Here is a 20,052-nt window from a genome sequence, read left to right as displayed (position 1 = left end):
TTGTTCACATTCACGCCACTTGGCAAGTGAAAAGGTTTTAAATACTAGAGTAGGGACTGTCCCACAAGGGTTGCCGTGACGTGGCGGGATGGCTTGTACATTATTTTGATCAAAATTATGTTTACTAAATACCCTTATTATTATTACCTTTATGCATTATTTGAAGTATACATTTTTTACTTTTTAGTTTAGGATATTTGTGTTTTTTGCTTTTTGTTTTCTCTAATTATCCTAGGTGCAGTTCCCTGACTGACCTGAGGGCAAGGGGGGGCGCCGGAGAGCTGCGAGTTCCCAAGTGGAACTGAGAAAGTGGGATATACATAAATCCCCGCAGTTCTTGGAAGGTTGTTAGCAGTGGCGGGGCATCCAAAATACCCCCCCTGCGATAAATTGTTAGGGCAAGATTAGCTTGCTGTATACTTTTGTCACATGGTGCCGGTGGTGGGATAACTAAGATAAGCCCCCACTGTGCCTGTGATAGCCGTGTGCCGGCAGTGCGTCGCGTCCCTCCGTCCGATGACATACCCGTGTCAGTGGTGGGATCGTCACAATTTGGTGGCACCGGCCGTGCTGTCCGTCACAAGTGCCCAATACATAGTAGTGACCCGTACATTAGTGTCCAGTACATTGTAGTGCCCAATACACTGCAGTGTCCAGTACATTGTAGTGCTCCGTACACTGAAGTGTCCAGTACATTGTAGTGCTCCGTACATTGTAGTGCCCCACACATTTCAGAGTCTAGTACATTGTAGTGCCCCATAAATTGCAGTGTCTAGTACATTGTAGTGTCCAATACATTGTAGTGCCCTGAACAATATGCTCAGCTCGTCCTTCTGGAGACATGTATCCTGGAAATGAAGTGGGGATTCTCGATACATTAATGTTAAATGTATGGACCCCAACTGCGGTTTAGGAACACTGTGGGGCTCTTCAGGAGGGTGTATTTGGATTTGGGAGTTCATATTTTGGTGGATTTCTTTGTTGTTAGCACAAAGGCTTTGAAAATGTGACGTGGCTATCAGTAACGTGGACACCTCCTACATTTCTGTTAACAAATGAGGAACCTTAGTGGGGACTTTGTTTTTTTTTGGGTGGGGGGATTGACTAGAAGATTTTATAAGAGGCATTTTGGGGTAAACAAAATTTTGGATAACATTTATCCTGTGCCCCACGCTGAGCACTTACATCAGGGTTTCCATCTAAATCTACAAAATACATGATTCAGATGACATTTCCGAGGGATCCATTCCCTATAATGAGGCAGCAGTTACTCTAGACTCTGTCTGGCCTCTGTTCAGTGGTGTCTTTCTTTTCAGTGCTGCACAAAACTGTGGTCGATCGCCCTTTTATGCACGCTTATACAGTAAAGACGGTCACTGCCGAACCATAGGACAGAGTGCGTCCACAGTGCCTCCATCTTCCTTATTATAGGGAATCTTCTGCCAGAGGTTCTGTCTGAATCACAAGCTCAGACATTTATATGGCAGCACGGGATTTATGTAAGAAAAATATTAAAGTAAAGGATGGAATATTAAAAATGTATACTTTGAAAAATTAAATATGTGCTTCTTAAATCATTAAAAAGAGGTGCACCGTCAGACTTTGTACAGGAGCAGTTGCGCCATCACCGGACACTTCTGTAGTGAGCAGTGAATAAAGCTTCAATGCACTGGAGACTTCACACAATATCACATACCGGTCATCATTGTCACACGCCAGTCGTTATCACAGACTAGATATTATGACATACCTGTGGAAACATCTACCGGAATCTCCTCCTTCCCGTCACTCACACACGGCTGATCCTCCCTCGTCATCGCTTCTCCATCTGTCTGATCCTTCACTTTATTCTTAGTTGGATCTTCCCCCTGATATATCAGATGTAACAATCAGCACGATACAAGAAACCACCAAAATCTGAGACACCTATGACCTCGCTCAGAAATGTTCACCGTATACAGATCTGGTACAGGGCTCAGCGCCGTCTACCTGATGATCCTCCAGGATGTTGTGATTCTCCTCTGGACAGTCCTGGGAATACAGAGGACGGGGACATCTATCTGGTGGATTTCTTTCCACGAGTTCATCTGTAGGAAACACACAGTGATGGAATACAGCGGCATGTTAACCCCTTCACCCCGAAGCCTGTTTTCAACTTCCTGACCAGGCCAATTTTTACAATTCTGACCACAGTCACTTTAGGAGGTCATAACTCTAGAACGCTTCAATGGATCCCGCTGATTCTGAGGCTGTTTTCTCGTAACATATTGTACTTTATGTTAGTGGGAAAATTTCTTTGATATGACTTGCGCTTATTTGTTAAAAAAAAAAAGATTTGGCGAAAATTTAGAAAATTTTGCCATTTTCAAATTTAAATTTTTAGGACCTTAAATGAGAGAGTCATATCGCACAAAATAGTTAATAAATAACATTTCCCACATGTCTACTTTGCATCACCACAGTTTAGGAAACTTTTTTGTTAGGAAGTTATAAGGTTAAAAGTTGAACAGAGATTTTTCATTTTTACAACAAAATTTGCAAAACCATAATTTTTTTTTAGGGACCACATCACATTTGAAGTGACTTTGAGGGGCCTATATGACAGAAAATACCCAAAAATGACCCCATTCTAAAAACTGCACCCCTGAAGGTGCTGAAAACCACATTCAAGAAGTTTATTAACCCTTCAGGTGCTTCACAGGAATTTTTGGAATGTGGAAAAAAAATGTACTTTTCTTACACAAAAATTTTCATGTAGACCTAATTTTTTTTTACTTTCGCAAGGGTAACAGGAGAAAATGGACCATACATTTTGTTGTGCAATTTCTCATGAACATGCCGATATCCCATATGTGGGGGAAATCTCCTGTTTGGGCACACGGCAGTGCTCAGAAGGGAAGGCGCGCCATTTCACTTTTTGAATGTAAAATTTACTGCCATAATTCGCAGTCGCCATGTCACGTTTGGAGAACCCCTGATGTGCCTAAACAGTGGAAACCCCCCTCAAGTGACCACATTTTAGAAATTATAACCCTTTGGGAATTTATGTACAGATTGTAAGGTAGCGCTTGTTATTCGTGTTGGGGACACTCTCTTGGCTGCAGATAAACCAGGTCCGGCACAGGCTTTTTCAACATAAACATAGTCCATACGGTTTATTGTACAGCATAAACCATAGCAGCATGAGGAAAACCCAACAGTCTTACAGCAGACAACAATGAATCTTCATAGTGGAGCTCTGCTCCCTTATCCCTGTGGGAGTAGTAGTAGGTGACCACAGAACAGACATGACAGTCTCCCCTCCTCACCCTGCTGATCGGCCCACATTGCGATCGCCTCTTCTGCTCCATGTATAACCTCAACCTTAATATCAATCAGATCTTCACCCTAAAAAGAAAAATGTAAGATGAGCTCAGGTCCCATCACTTCATGGTCAGATGTTGTGGGGGCTTCAGTGTCATCTACCTGATGATCCTCCGGGATGCTGTGATTCTCCACTGGACAGTCCTGGGGATACAGAGGAAGGGGACATCTCTCTGGTGGATTTCTCCTCCTGGATCCATCTGTGGAGACACACAGACTGAATACATGACCTGCCGTGTATCTGTCTATATATGAGACACGCCTCTCAGAACCGGTAATTCTAGGTTTATGTATCAGGGACTAAATTACATTGTTGTGGTCCTCACCACCGGTACCAAGGTCCCAGCACATTGTGGCCCCAAGTATGAAGTGATAATCAGTGAGGCCAAAGCCTAATGCTCTCTGCTCTGTACTTGGAGGATGAGGACCCTGAGGAGAGGGACAGAGAAGACCCTCGTCAGTCAGATGGAGGAGCCGCACTAAGGCTACTTTCACACATCAGTTTTTTGCCGTCAGGCAGGATCCGGCTTTTTTTAGAAAAAACGGATCCGGCATAAATTTTGGAGAACTGTAGAAACGGATCCGGTTTTTTGCTGGATCCGTCTCTGTTCCTGGCGGCTGGCCAATTGGATCTGAGCATGCGCAGACTTAAAAAAAACGGATCCGGTGGCTGGATCCGTCTTTTTCTGGATCCGGCGCATTCCGGCGCCCATAGACTTTCATTGTAGCAAAAAGCTGGAAGCGCCGGATCCAGCGCTTCCGGCTTTTTCGCCAGAGACAAAAAACGTTACAGTAGCCGTTTTTTCCAGACGCCGGAATGAGACAAGTTGCCGGATCCGGCAAAAAACGGATGAAACGCAATGCCATCCGGCACGATCCGGCGCTAATGCAAGTCAATGGGGAAAAACCGGATCCGGCATTGCATTTTGCCGGATCCGGTTTTACAAAAAAAAGCCGGATCGCGCCTGAAGGCAAAAAACTGATGTGTGAAAGAGGCCTAAGAAGCACAACTTCTCCAAGTTTCCCTCCACAAGGGATGGAACCACAGAGGAGCTGGAGAAAGCTCCACATTTCTATCCAGCGGCTTCTTCTCTCCTAATCCACGTTAGGGAGATTGCGGGGAAGGACGGTTACCATTTACCAGTGATTGTTTTCTGAATGTCAGTAACTGGGGGTATGTGGATGCCCCCAGTTGTCAGGGATTTATTTTATGCCACTAATTGTCATGATTTTATTATTTATTATTGGTCGTGGGTCATATAACCACCTACAACTTTTTTTTCCACCTTCAGTTCTGGTTTTGGCACTTCCATCTCTCTGGCGTCCCCCCTTGCCCTTAGGTCAGTCCGGGAACTGCATCCAGGATAAGTAGTCATCAGAAAGGCTGCCTTGCTGTGTACTGGCTCTTGCGCACTCTGCAGTGAGGGTGGTATGTATATTCCCAGGCTCAGCCTGGAAATACATACAAACCTCCGTTCTGTCAGTGCCAGGGTCTCCCAAATACCCCAGAACACTTTGCTGCCACCAGCTACTCGTTCGGCATTAAAAATCAATATCGGTGAGGAGCCAACCCACACAGTAGTGTAATTAGCGCGGAAGTCGTGGCGGTACGTTTATAGAGCAAGGAAAAACGAAACTAGTAAATTTATAGATTTACTCCAGAAAGTATAGGCAGTGTTTACAAAAGTATAAAAAGATGTTACAAAAGAGACAAGATACAGTATATACAGACAATTACAAAGTAAGATGGATTAAAATATGAAACTTATACATCTCAGTCACTGGCACGCCGTGTGGAGCTGGGGGAGGGGAGTTCCCAAGGACAAAGATTCAGTCCACAGCACGGATGGTAGATCACTGTCTCCCTAGGTCTGAATAACAGCCTTATGAAGCCTTCTAGCCTTACGTCTTTTCTTTGCTGACCTCACTGGTGGGGCGGAGCTAGGGAGTGTACTCCCCTTTTTAAAGTTACTAAAAACTTATAAGTGCCATAATTCTAGCTGCGAGGCTCACAAAGTGATGACAGAGGTATAATTTTTCTTATTACAACATTACCTTTCTTTTGATACCAAACATCGTATATCTATGTGTCACTGGGAATCATATACCCTTTACTTGGCTTCTGGTGGGCGCATTATGCAGATTCCAGAAATATATTTGTCCTGTCCCTATGACTAATATGTGTTTTTAAATTTGAGTTTGAATAGACAAAGGAACTCTCAAAGCCATGTGCTAGAGGGAAACCGGATTTACCTGGTCAAAAGCCACATTCCCGAGGGAGGGGGGAAAGGGTGGGATAGAAATACACATAGGCAAGGGGAACTGCAGCTATGTGAGGGGGATGAGGGTGAGATCTGCCAGCACTGCACAAACGCAATGTTAGGCGTCGGATTCCTGTAGCTACACTACAGGGCTGTGGAGTCGGAGTCGTGGAGTCGGAGTCTGTGCTCATTTTGGTGGAGTCGGAGTCAGAATAAAATGGACCGACTCCGACTCCTAAAATATATAATAAATTGGGTACAGTAATTCAATGCAGAATGTGCGGAATATTTTTTCATAGGAATTTGGGAAAGTTATGAGATGTCCTATAAATGGCTGTTCTATTCCTGATCTAAGGCTACATTCACACACAGCGTTTTTGCTGCGTTTTTTTGTGGATACGTTTTTCAGCTGCAAAAGCAGATCAGCTTTTTAAAAAACCGCATCACCTGAAAGGTTTTTGAGCTCACAGATAATGTTTTCAATATCAAAAGCAGATTAGAAATCTGCTCTATCTATCCATTTATCCATATCTGTCTCCATATCTTATCTGTACCAAAAGAATGAAAGCCGGGTAGCACACAGACTGACACTTCCTGCCTTGCAAAGGAGGAGGAAAGAGCGTCTCAAACATCATTATCAAGATATTTTGTAAGTGACAAAGTTACTGTAACAAAGACAGCAGATATGTCTAAAAGACAGCTCCTCCAGCTTGTTGTGAAGGACGATGTACCATTATCACTATTTGCACGACCAGCTTTTACAGCTCTTAATGGAGAAATGGCTGCAAACTTGGTGTTTCTCTGGAAAGAGAAAGTATTAGAAAATTAGTGATTGAAGAAGCCCTTAAACAAAAGGAAGATCTTAAAAAGACTCTCAAAAGTTGCTTCATGTTTCTTAAAATGGACGCCTGCACACGTCACAGAGTGAACTATTTTGCCATCAATATTCGATAGGTTTGTTACCAACACGCTGGCAGTAAGATTCTAAAGCTCATCACAGCAGCCAGTTTCTCCAGACCTTAGTGGAAAAAGTTCTGCAAGATTACAAACTCAAAAAAGAACAGGTTCTTGTTATTGTAACGGACAATGCTTCAGACATAAGTACAATTACACTGATGAATGAGAGTAATGAACAACAGCCAGAGGAACATTTAGGATTCAGTATGTTTGAGATGGAAGGCCACAGTGCTGTTCATGTAACTGAGGAACAAACAGATATTACTACAGAAGAACAGCAAAATTATACTGTAGAAATAGATGATTTTGTTGAAGCTGCTTCAAAACACTTTCCTATTCATCACATGAGCTGTGTTGTGCACACGCTGCAGCTGGCAATAAGAGTCTGCAAGAGGGACATGCTGGAAATCTGATTGGAAAAGTGAGGAAATTGGTTATTGCCGCCAGAACCCCTAAAATTGATTCCATCTTGAAGAGACGTGCTGGAAAAGGGGCAATTGTTGATCAACTAAAACAGTTTCTTATAGATATGGCGAACCCTCAGGTAACCCTAAATGAAGGTCGATGGAGACAGGTGGCTGAATTGAAGGAATTGCTTAATCACCCATTTACTATGACTAAAAAATTACAAGCTGAGGATTTAACTCCTGGCATTTTCATGAGGGGAGTGGAAGAACTTGCTATTTTGCTGTTTAATCGCAGATGGCATTTCTGCTTCAATGAAACGGAGAGAGACACAGCTATTGGAAAATAAAATTTTTCTGGCAGCTGTTTATGTGGACCCAAGTCATCATATATTGCTTGATGATCAACAGCTTACTAAAAGAAAAGAAGCTCTGACTGAGGTAGCAGTTAGGAAGAGTGGCCTACAGGAGGACTGCCAGGCGCAAGAAGACTTGGGTCCTGCCAGCGCTACTGCTGCCATATCTTCATCCTCATCAGATGAGGAGTTTGACTTTGACAAGTATTTGGATGATATGGAGCAGGCAAAGCGTTGCCGCAAGGAAAAAGATTTCACTCCGTCTACTATAGCAAGCAGATTGACCAGATTTCAGCAAAATGTTTCACTTGCTCTCAAAGAAATAGAAAAATTCAACCATTCATCAAAACTGACTGTGCATGAGGCAATCCCTTTATACCCGGAAATTGTTAGAGATGTTGCCCATGTGGTTACGGCTTTGCCTCCAACCCAAGTTACTGTAGAGAGGTTGTTCTCTAGCCTTAAGATTATTAGGTCAGATGTGAGGTCATCTATGAAGGAGGATCTGATGGTGGCAATTATATTTCTTAGAACAAATTCATAGACTGCACAAATGTTATTTGGTATGTTTTTGTTGAAAGCTGTTTTTTGCCACTTGTAGTTTATTACATAGTGTGTATATATATATATATATATATATATATATATATACACACACACATACATACACACACACACTATATATATATATAAAAATAAATAATCGACATTACATAGTGTATTACATATTTACAATTTATTACAGTTTTTTGTGTTCTAAAGTTGTATTCCAATAAATATTATGTTATATCTAAATATCTTGATTATTGGATCATAAAAATGATTTAATGTCTGATGTTCACATAGTACTACAATAAATTTTTCACTTAAATATAAGCAATATATGTGGGAGTCGTGGAGTCGGAGTTGAAGTCGGTGTAAGGGAAATTGAGGAGTCGGAGTCGCAGGTTTGGCTTACCGACTCCACAGCCCTGACTACACAACAGGAGTCCAGAGCCTCACATACTGCTTTACAGCAAGTCACTCCTGAGGCTAAGTCCCGCTGCCGCTCCACTGAGCATGCTCATGAGACGATCTCCCATTGGAGCTTGGGAGTCACGTTCTCAGGTCCTTCCCCTGATTTGATTGGTCCATCTCAGAGATCTGGAAGGTCCCGGCAGCGCACGGCTATAAAAGGACCGCATGACCGTTCGGCCACGCGCTAGTATAGACATTACTTGCTAGATGTGTGAATGGTGACGGATGTACGATTCTGGTGACTGACTCATTTGAAACCCCTTCTGTTATGAGCTCATTTTCTGCTCCACCAGCTGGGAGTTCTCCTTCCGTTCTCCCTCTGGTGGTGACAGGAGGTAGTGAGGTTGGTTTAATTGGTAATGGTCTGCCACATGACGAGGAGGATAGTGATTGGATCTCTGGAGTATCAGACTGGATATAAGACAGCCGACGCCCTATCCTGTTGCTGGTGATTAGTCTGCTACTCAGGTCTTGGACTTCAGCTCTGCTCCAGTCATCTCAAGATAAGTTTGTTTTTTGTTGATGTTCACACTTGCTCTTGTTGGTCAACTCGGTTTTTGTGTGGTCAGCCAGCCCGGCTGGGCTGTGCTGAATTTCCACTCTTATTTATCTGTGTTTGCCAACTTGCCTTTTTGTCCTTTATTAGATTGGCCTCTTTTTTGCTCTGTCTCAGAATATTCCAGAGTGCTGATATAGTGGGAGAAGTCTAGTGACTTCAGGGTTAATTTTGTTATCAGAAGCGTTGGACATTATTTTTGGTAGGGTTTTTGGCAGATTGCAGACAGTGTCTTTCCTTTCCTGTCCTTTCAAGTTAGTTTGGCCCCATCGTTTGCTCAGCCTATTTTTCTGCCTTTGTTTGTGTTTTCATCTCACTTCACCGTCAATACATGTGGGGGGCAGTCTTTCCTTTGGGGTCTGCTCTGGGGAGTTAGTTTTCCTCTCTTCCTGCTTTAGGCTTATGTAGCTCTCCGGTTGTGATGAGGCATCTAGGATCATCGTAGGTACGCTCCACGACTGCTTCTAGTTGTGTGTTAAGATCAGGGCTCTGCAGTCTGCATAGTGACCAACCTCTCTGGTTTTCTGAGACTTAGCGTTTGTTGCTTTTTTTCCTCCTCGGTGACCCATTCATAACAGAATCACCAGCCAATGCGGAGCAATGAACTTCAGACATCACTCTCTTTCTCCACTGGTCAGGAACACACAATCTTCCCATAGGGCAACGCTCAGGTTTATACTCCTGAAATTTCTCCAGGGCGCGTCTCAAATCGGGCGAAATGGCAGAAAGAACTACCCCCTCACCTACGATAGTAGTAGGCTCGGTCACATTAAGAGAATCAGTCAGTATCATGAGACTGAGGAGAGGTGGAGAAAACAGGAGCGTCCCTAAGAACACACTGACAACCCCAACTCACCACAGACACAGATTTCCAATCCAAAACTGGATTATGAGTTTGCAACCAGGGAAAACCCAGAACAATAGTATCATGTAAATTATGCAGAACCAAAAATTTACAATTTTCTTGGTGGTCTGGGGGAACTCGCATTATCACCTGGGTCCAAAACTGAGGTTTATTCTCTGCCAAAGGAGTGGCATCAATACCCCTCAAAGGAATAGTCTTCTGCAGAGGCGTCATGGACAAGCCACAACGTTTAGCAAAGTCCAAATCCATCAAATTCAGACCTGGTCCTGAATCCACAAAAGCCTTTGTGGAAAATGTGGACACTGTGGTTGTGAGAATGCAGCAGATATGGGACCAAGTGGTGGATAAGTTGTCACTCTCTCAAGAAAAGGCCCAGCGTTTTTCCAACCGGCATAGGACCATTGGTCCCCGGTTTAAAGTGGGTGATATGGTTTGGTTGTCGTCTAAGAATATTCCTATGAAGGTTGCATCTCCAAAATTTAAGCCAAGATTTATTGGACCTTATAAGATTTTGGAGATTCTTAATCCGGTTTCTTTTCGGTTGGCTCTTCCAGTTACGTTCAAAATCCATAACGTATTTCACAAATCACTGTTGAAGAGGTTTGTTGAGCCAGTAGTTCCTGTGGCGGCTCCTCCTGACCCTGTTTTGGTTAAAGGCAATGTGGAATATGAGGTAGAGAAAATATTGGATTCTCGCTTGGTCAGACGGGGACTCCAGTATTTGGTCAAATGGAAGGGTTATGGCCAGGAGGATAATTCTTGGGTCTCTGCCTCGGATATTCATGCCAATAAATTGGTTCGTGCTTTTCACCGGGCCCATCCTGATCGGCCTGGTGGCGTGGATGAGGGTTCGGTGACCCCTCCTCAAGGGGGGGGTACTGTTATGAGCTCATTTTCTGCTCCACCAGCTGGGAGTTCTCCTTCCGCTCTCCCTCTGGTGGTGACAGGAGGTAGTGAGGTTGGTTTAATTGGTAATGGTCTGCCACATGACGAGGAGGATAGTGATTGGATCTCTGGAGTATCAGACTGGATATAAGACAGCCGACGCCCTATCCTGTTGCTGGTGATTAGTCTGCTACTCAGGTCTTGGACTACAGCTCTGCTCCAGTCATCTCAAGTTAAGTTTGTTTTTTGCTGATGTTCACACTGTCTCTTGTTGGTCAACTCGGTTTTTGTGTGGTCTGCCAGCCCAGCTAGGCTGTGCTGAATTTCCACTCTTATTTATCTGTGTTTGCCAACTTGCCTCTTTGTCCTTTATTAGATTGGCCTCTTTTTTGCTCTGTCTCAGAATATTACAGAGTGCTGATATAGTGGATGAAGTCTAGTGACTTCAGGGTTAATTTTGTTATCAGAGGCGTTGGACATTACTTTTGGTAGGGTTTTTGGCAGATTGCAGACAGTATCTTTCCTTTCCTGTCCTTTCAAGTTAGTTTGGCCCCATCGTTTGCTCAGCCTATTTTTCTGCCTTTGTTTGTGTTTTTCATCTCCTCGCTTCACCGTCAATACATGTGGGGGGCTGTCTTTCCTTTGGGGGTCTGCTCTGGGGAGTTAGTTTTCCTCTCTTCCAGCTTTAGGCTTATGTAGCGCTCCGGTTGTGACGAGGCGTCTAGGACCACCGTAGGCACGCTCCACGACTGCTTCTAGTTGTGTGTTAAGATCAGGGCTCTGCAGTCTGCATAGTGACCAACCTCTCTGGTTTTCTGAGACTTAGGGTTTGCTGCTTTTTTCCTCCTCGGTGACCCATTCATAACACCCTTCCCTCTGATATTACGCATGTGGATAGGGAATTAGTTCAGCTGTCAGTGCCAGTCAGTGGCAAGCCTTAGGCCACTGTGCACACCGCGCCTCTACACTAGCATCCGATAGTGCCGTGAGTAGCACAATCGTCTCGCGGCAGTGTCCTACGCCGCACTGCAGTTGCAGCGCTCTTTGGCGCCCGCAGTAGCGACGCCGCACACACGGTAGGTCTAGACGGACGCAGTTCCTTCCGCCTTTGGTCCTGCACCTGTGACCTGATACCGTGTGTGCATATATCTGAGACCTGTGACGCTAACAGGCTCAGCCTTTGTGTGTTTACACTCACTGGCATCTCTGTGATTAAACAGTGATTGCTCTGCGCACCTGGGTGACATTTAACCCTGTGCGCATTATACCGCCATATAGCATGTCTGCCATTACTCATCAGCGGTTGTTACACCTACTGCACGGTGGACCATGAGCGGCGAACACACTTTATTATTTATTTTATTTAGTGCATTCCGCTGTTCCTAACATTATACTAGCGCCAGGGTCTGGCTAGTGATGGCAGAACAGCAGCAATTAACTACAGTACATTCGGCAGCTGGAGGGCCGGTTGGCTACTCTTGAGAGTGCGCTCTCTGCTGCGAAGTCCACTGAGGCTGCTGTTCCGAAGATCGCAGAGGCGGTTTCTCGTGGGTCCACGTCCTCCCCTGCGCCGACAGTTTCCCGCCTCCCGTTGCCCGATAAATTTTCGGGCGATAGCGCCTCCTGTAGGGGTTTCGTGAGCCAGTGCTCTATCCAACTGGAATTACTGGCTGCGCGATTCCCTACGGAACGTGCTAAGGTGGGGTTTATTATTTCCCTTCTGTCGGGCAGGGCGTTGGAGTTGGCCACACCGCTTTGGGAGCGTGGCGACCCAGATGTTCGGACTGCTGCTCAGTTCTTAACAGCTATCAAGCAGGTCTTCCTGGGACCACGAGTCATGCAAGACACCTCTCTTCAGCTATTGGCATTAACTCAGGGATCGCTCTCGGTCAGTCAGTATGCCGTAAGTTTTCGGACTCTGGCTTCCGAGCTGGAGTGGTCTGATAGAGCTCTCATCACTGTGTTTTGGAATGGTTTAGCAGAGCATGTTAAGGATGCTCTACCAGAGAGGTTCCTGCAAGTCTGGAGGAGCTGACTGCCATCTCCACCCGCATTGATCTCCGTTTTTCGGAGCACGGGCTGGAGCGTGCTCAATCCAGACGGAAGGTTACTCTGGCTCCAAACCTCTTTGAACCTCTGGAGTCACCCGAGCCAGAGTGTTCACTTCCAGAGCCCATGGAAGTGTCTTGCGCCAGTCTCGAGGCGCGTCCGCCACTAAGCTCCATTTGCGGTTGCCATTGCCAACACCCTGTTCCCGATAACAGGGCCCCGCAGTGGTCAACCTCTGTGCCGCGGGGCAAGACCTTTGTTCCCCCTCGCCTTCGGCCGAAGGTTCTCGCGTGGGCACATGCGTCCAGGTTGTGTGGACACTGTGGCTACATGCAGACCACAAAACTCTTGGCAAGGTCTTATTGGTGGCCGCACAGGGCTCAGGACACTAAAAAATATATTCGGGCATGCGCCTCTTGTGCTCGGAAGCCTTCCCTACACAGAGAGTGAAGATGCCTACCGATACTCTGCGGCGTTCTACTCCAACTTCGGTTTCGGGCCTTAGTGCCGCTCCCGTTGTCTCTCAGGTGTCCCTTCTCAAATCTGGAGATTTTGCCGCCTCTGATGCCCTCCACGTGTCCCGGTTTTCTGTGTCACCTGCCGGGACATCAGATTTGCCTTCGGACGAGTCTGAAGCCTATGCCTTTGATGGGCATAAGGTGGTGGTTTGGAGGGCTCAGGAGGGAGCCCTAAGAGAGGGGGTAATGTTAGGCGTCGTATTCCTGTAGCTACACAACAGGAGTCCAGAGCCTCACATACTGCTTTACAGCAAGTCACTCCTAAGGCTAAGTCCCGCTGCCGCTCCACTGAGCATGCTCATGAGACGATCTCCCATTAGAGCTCGGGAGTGAGTCACGTGCTCAGGTCCTTCCCCTGATCTGATTGGTCCATCTCAGAGATCTGAAAGGTCCCGGCAGCGCACGGCTATAAAAGGACCGCATGGCCAAAGGCCATGCGCTAGTACAGACATTACTTACAGACATTACTTGCTAGATGTGTAAATGGTGACGGATGCATGATTCTGGTGACTGACTCATTTGAAACTCCTTCCCTCTGATATTACGCATGTGGATAGGGAATTAGTTCAGCTGTCAGCGCCAGTCAGTGGCAAGCTTTAGGCCACTGTGCACACCGCGCCTCTACACTAGCGTACGATAGTGCCGTGAGGAGTAGCACAATCGTCTCGCGGCAGTGTCCTACGCCGCGATGCTGTTGCAGCTCTCTTTGGCGCCCGCAGTAGCGATGCCGCACACACGATAGGTCTAGACGGACGCAGTTCCTTCCGCCTTTGGTCCTGCACCTGTGACCCGATACCGTGTGTGCATATATCTGAGACCTGTAACGCTAACAGGCTCAGCCTTTTTGTGTTTACCCTTACTGGCATCTCTGTGACTAAACAGTGATTGCTCTGTGCACCTGGGTGACTTTTAAGCCCGTGCGCATTATTCCGCCATATAGCATGTCTGCCATTACTCAGCAGCAGTTATAACACCTTCTGCACGGTGGGCCCCGAGCGGCGAACGCGCTTTATTATTTATTTCATTTAGTGCGTTCCGCCGTTCCTAACACACAATGGGGGAGGGGAAGCACGAGCTCTGGAAGTGGACATAGAAGTCTGGGGCCTATACATATTTCCTGACAGAGAGCTGATGAGGTCACCATGAGGACATGGCCTCCCTCCTGGACAGGATCCTCTGGGATCACTAAGAGGAGAGAACCTGCCGTCCTCCTATTATAAGACGAGTTATTGTGTTTTTATTCTTCTTTAAATAGAGATAAGTCTCAACATTCGCCTCGATATAAACACTAAAATAGGCAGAAAGCGCGCGGAAAGTTCTATGTATCTGAAGAAGTGCCCGTGTACGGCTAATGGATGAAGTCACAGCGCTCGGGAGGACTGTGTTGTGGGAGCCCCCGGTACACAGCGGTTAGTGCCTATCACTGTGTAATATAAGAGGACACTAGAGAGCAGGCACTGGGGTCATGGGCGCTGACTGAGGGACACGGGGAGCCAAGGAGAGATTGTCTGGTCAGATTCCACAGAAAAGTCCCATAATACATATTCTACAGAACGAACAACCCTTTACTGGAGACTTACACTAATTATTACCATCATTGTGCGGCCCGATGTCCCTGCAGGGCCAACACCTGCGTCACCATCCCACTTACAGTGTTCTGCTCAGACCCCATGAAATGGAAGAGCGGACCGCCTGACATTTTGCGGTTGTTGAGCACTTGAGGCTAGAACACCCTGTCCCGTGCATTCTGATGTGTCTTTAACCCCTTCCTGATATCTAGTGTTCATACATGGAGGATGCAAGGTGCGCGTCTGTGCAGTCAGTTCAGATTGCTGATATTTAACCACTTCACTGCTGCCGACAGCCTGACAGTGCCATTTAAATTGAACCTGTCATATAATAATGCTAATAGCCTGCAGATACGGGGTTAATCTGCAAATTAATAGCATTTTGAACCTGCCCGGTGTCAGCACTGAGAGCCCCGCTGCAGAGAGGAAATGAACCTTATTCCACCTGGCAGTGTTCAGCTTCCAGTCATAGAGATTTGGCCGAAGCAGCTACAATCACCGCTCATTGTATAGAGAGCGGCAGCTGTTACCGCGCCCCCGGCACTGACTGACAACCGGCTCAGCATTAGAGCTGAGCATTAGAGTCGGCTGTCAGCGCCGAGGGATGGAATCAGCCACCCCTCACTGTATACGGAGAGGTCACTGTGTGAACGGTTAAAACTAAAATCAAAGCTGAAGTTTCGTTTTATCCATTCTCTGAAGGTTTCGTTTCTCCATTTTTGTTGCTGTAAGATAAATTTTTGTAATTGGGATAAAAACAGTTCAGGCTGTCATGAAACCAGACTGTTCCCATCAGGTACAAGATAAGGGAGGCTGGGGTGTAAAACTCTGAAGAATATGCCATTATACTACTTTCTATTTGGATACGGACATATATGTAGTTTCCGGTTTTCTTGCAATATTATTGGCTTATAAAGTGAAATGATGCTATTGGTAGTTGAGAACTTTGCATAATTAAGCAAAAGATTATAAAAGAAGTGACTAAAATAAAAGGGGGCTAGTGATGTCTCAATCCTCCCGTACAGAGACCCCAGTCTCCGTGTGGTCATTCCCAGTTGCTAGCAACACTCTGTGGAATAATTTGGACATCACTGGCTCAACCATGAAGGGTTAATTTAGCCCTCAATAGCTACCCCGACAACTGAAGCCGCACCTCTATGGCTGGAAGTCGATCGCTTCCGGGGGAATAAAGGTAATTTCCTCCTGGCAGAGGGGCTCTCAGTGCAGGAGCCGGGCAAGATCAAACTGTTATTAACCTACAGGTTAACCCCATGTCTGAAGGTTAATTTTATTTTAAATGACAGGTTCCCTTTATGTGGTTGGGTGCCCTAGTCCCCTGAGCGGTGATCTGACCTTCCCCTCCACTACGGAAGAGCGAGTGGTGAATAGACGCGGGGCCAGAGAACGGCTGGAAAGCCTCCATGTCAGACTGACGGGTGATCGGCTCCACCACGCTCCATCTTTATGTCAGGACAGCGACTCGTGTCTCGAGGTCTGAGGGACGGTCCGGGGCCGATATTTATCCAGGACTTTGTGCACAGAACGGAGAAAGTGATTTGTCACAAAGAAGAAGAGAGAATGAAGGAGGAGTCCAAGGAAGGTGACACAAGTGTCAGCCAAGAGGGAGGAGCCGGACGCCGACCACGACTGATGACGACATTGAGCCTACACCGATTCTAAGCGACGGACGAGCGACAGAGGATTAGGGGGAAAATCATCAGTAAATTAACCCCGACTCTGCTGAGTAACAATCCACAACAGACTTAGGGACAGAAAGAACTCACAGGAGAGAACGGACAGAAGGACGAGACATCTGCAGAGAAAATGTGACCGATGCTCTAAGGAAGGAGAAAGATTCTGAAAGAAGAGAACGAAGACTCAAGACTGATGAAGACGAGACGACAGCGGAGAAACCGCGACTCACAGATCAGAAGAAAATAATCAGGGAAATGAAAGCTGTTGTCAGACGGAGAAAATGTAGAAAAAACCAGAGCAAGTCTGGAGAAAACTCATCTATTATAGGAGGACGCCGGAGAGACGTCATCACATCCACCGGAGCCAACAAGGAGCCTCGCTGCTCACCTCGTGGTGTAAGAGGCCGGAGCTCCTCCATCATCACGGCCTGGTACCGATCCTGGTGTCCTTCTAGATACTCCCACTCCTCCATGGAGAGATAGACAGCGACGTCCTGACACCTTATAGGAACCTGACAACAACGACACCGTCATCACCCAGAATCCTCCAGTGCTGTATAATGTCCCAGCAGTCACCTCTCCGCTCATCACCCAGAATCCTCCAGTGCCATCCTGTATAATGTCCCAGCAGTCACCTCTCCGCTCATCACCCAGAATCCTCCAGTGCCGTCCTGTATAATGTCCCAGCAGTCACCTCTCCGCTCATCACCCAGAATCCTCCAGTGCCGTCCTGTATAATGTCCCAGCAGTCACCTCTCCGCTCATCACCCAGAATCCTCCAGTGCCGTCCTGTATAATGTCCCAGCAGTCACCTCTCCGCTCATCACCCAGAATCCTCCAGTGCCGTACTGTATAATGTCCCAGCAGTCACCTCACCGCTCATCACCCAGAATCCTCCAGTGCCGTCCTGTATAATGTCCCAGCAGTCACCTCTCCGCTCATCACCCAGAATCCTCCAGTGCCGTCCTGTATAATGTCCCAGCAGTCACCTCTCCGCTCATCACCCAGAATCCTCCAGTGCCGTCCTGTATAATGTCCCAGCAGTCACCTCTCCGCTCATCACCCAGAATCCTCCAGTGCCGTACTGTATAATGTCCCAGCAGTCACCTCACCGCTCATCACCCAGAATCCTCCAGTGCCGTCCTGTATAATATCCCAGCAGTCACCTCTCCGCTCATCACCCAGAATCCTCCAGTGCCGTCCTGTATAATGTCCCAGCAGTCACCTCTCCGGTCATCACCCAGAATCCTCCAGTGCCGTCCTGTATAATGTCCCAGCAGTCACCTCTCCACTCATCACCCAGAATCCTCCAGTGCCGTCCTGTATAATGTCCCAGCAGTCACCTCTCCGCTCATCACCCAGAATCCTCCAGTGCCGTCCTGTATAATGTCCCAGCAGTCACCTCTCCGGTCATCACCCAGAATCCTCCAGTGCCGTCCTGTATAATGTCCCAGCAGTCACCTCTCCACTCATCACCCAGAATCCTCCAGTGCCGTCCTGTATTATGTCCCAGCAGTCACCTCTCCGCTCATCACCCAGAATCCTCCAGTGCCATCCTGTATAATGTCCCAGCAGTCACCTCTCCGCTCATCACCCAGAATCCTCCAGTGCCGTCCTGTATTATGTCCCAGCAGTCACCTCTCCGCTCATCACCCAGAATCCTCCAGTGCCGTCCTGTATAATGTCCCAGCAGTCACCTCTCCGCTCATCACCCAGAATCCTCCAGTGCCCTCCTGTATAATGTCCCAGCAGTCACCTCTCCGCTCATCACCCAGAATCCCCCAGTCCTGTATAATGTCCCAGCAGTCACCTCTCCGCTCAGCAGCTCGATCATCTTGTTGCTGAGCTCCAGGATCCTCTTGTTCCTCTCATGTATCAGGGAGTGCGGGGGAGGCTCTGTGATGGGGCCCGGGCTCCGCCCTCCTGACTCCTGGAGATGGATGATGGGAGTCACACAGTCCCCCGGTGTCTTCCTCACTATTGTGTAATCCTGTGTATGGAGAGAGACACTTAGGGAGAAGAATTCCTTCCCGACTCCAGATCTGACAATCAGTAGAAATCCCGGGATCAATAACCGTCTCCAGTAATCTGGGGCCATAACCGGGAATATTATTACACTCCGGACAGACATCCCGGCCCCTCTACAGCTCTTATAGGGAATCCCCATGACAACTCCTCCGGGCAGAGAGCTCCACAGAATCCCTGCTCTTACAGTAAAGAATCCTTCTCTCCTATTCTGGATTTCCTCTTCCCGGTGTCGGACTCGTCACATCACACAATAAAGCTGATAGAAATGTAGAGGAGTTACCTCTCCGCTCAGCAGGGAGATGATCTCCAGGGCGCAGTGGAATAATCTCCTGGTGGTCTCATCCCTGTCCTCGTCCATCCTCGGGGGTCATTCAGGAGGAGGAGGGATGAGCACTGGATCAGCTGGAGGGATCTCGTCCTGCCGGCGTCTTCATGATGAAGGAGAAGATGGAAATCACAGGGGACGAGAGAACGACAATCACTAAATTCTGCCCAAATATCAACATTTATCAGGAAGAATCTGGAGGAAAAGCCACAAAACTTCACCAAGGCCTCCTCCGCCGATCTGACCGCTCATCATCAGCCTCGTAAGCGGAGGACGGTCACCGTGGTAACTACACCGCCAGCGGGGGACGGTCACCATGGTAACTACACCACCAGCGGGGGACGGTCACCGTGGTAACTACACCGCCAGCGGGGGACGGTCACCATGGTAACTACACCACCAGCGGGGGACGGTCACCATGGTAACTACACCACCAGCGGGGGACGGTCACCGTGGTAACTACACCTCCAGCAGGGGACGGTCACCGTGGTAACTACACCTCCAGCAGAGGACGGTCACCGTGGTAACTACACCTCCAGCAGAGGACGGTCACCGTGGTGACTACACCGCCAGCGGGGGACGGTCACCGTGGTAACTACGCCGCCAGCGGGGGACGGTCACCGTGGTAACTACGCCTCCAGCGGGGGGACGGTCACCGTGGTAACTCCACCTCCAGCGGGGGACGGTCACCGTGGTAACTCCACCTCCAGCGGGGGCCGTGAGGTGAGGAGACGCTGCACATCCCCCATACAATGCTGCCCGTCCCCAACACTGAGGAGCCGCAGTCACATGGAGCAGGAGCCTCCACAGGAACAGCTCTGATCTCCCCCCACACTCTCCTCTCACAGATTCACCACAAACCCTCCTGTCATCTCACCGGAATGGCGGGAACCGGAAATCTGCTGCTGGCTGACCCCAGAGAACACGCGCTGCGCACACCCGGGACGGAGCGGCTGCACTGAGAGCGGGAGGACCTGTGGTGACGTCACCGTCATGTGATCAGGGGCGGGGCTCAGGAGAGAAGAGGACCTGTGGTGACGTCACAGTCATGTGATCAGGGGGCGGGGCTCATAGTTCTTTCTTTTAACGGAAAGTAGAATAGACATAAAGAAAAACATGAAACCCCGTCACGTGATGGGAAGTAAAATGCTGGATACACACAGTGACACGAGGCACCGTCCGTAAAGGGATAAATAGAATTGGTGA

The 20,052-nt window shown here is 47.6% G+C and overlaps 1 protein-coding gene across 1 annotated transcript in view; it reads right to left on the bottom strand.

Annotated features, from left to right (window-relative positions):
* The window catches only part of LOC141054881 (uncharacterized), a 165,265-nt gene extending 145,445 nt beyond the window's left edge, over window positions 1–19,820 (bottom strand). The window contains 8 exon segments of the mRNA XM_073551765.1: window positions 1,751–1,868; window positions 1,990–2,087; window positions 3,309–3,387; window positions 3,466–3,563; window positions 16,882–17,005; window positions 18,304–18,483; window positions 18,802–18,949; window positions 19,724–19,820. Of these exon segments, the coding sequence (XP_073407866.1) occupies window positions 1,751–1,868; window positions 1,990–2,087; window positions 3,309–3,387; window positions 3,466–3,563; window positions 16,882–17,005; window positions 18,304–18,483; window positions 18,802–18,879 (775 nt within the window). The 5' untranslated portion in view covers window positions 18,880–18,949; window positions 19,724–19,820.
* Between the last annotated feature and the right edge of the window lie 232 nt (window positions 19,821–20,052).

This window comes from Dendrobates tinctorius, unplaced genomic scaffold (genome assembly GCF_039654945.1).
Source record: "Dendrobates tinctorius isolate UK_male_01 unplaced genomic scaffold, ASM3965494v1 ptg000180l, whole genome shotgun sequence".
NCBI classification, from domain to species: Eukaryota; Metazoa; Chordata; class Amphibia; order Anura; family Dendrobatidae; genus Dendrobates; species Dendrobates tinctorius.
This window is presented reverse-complemented; position numbering and strand designations above follow the sequence as displayed.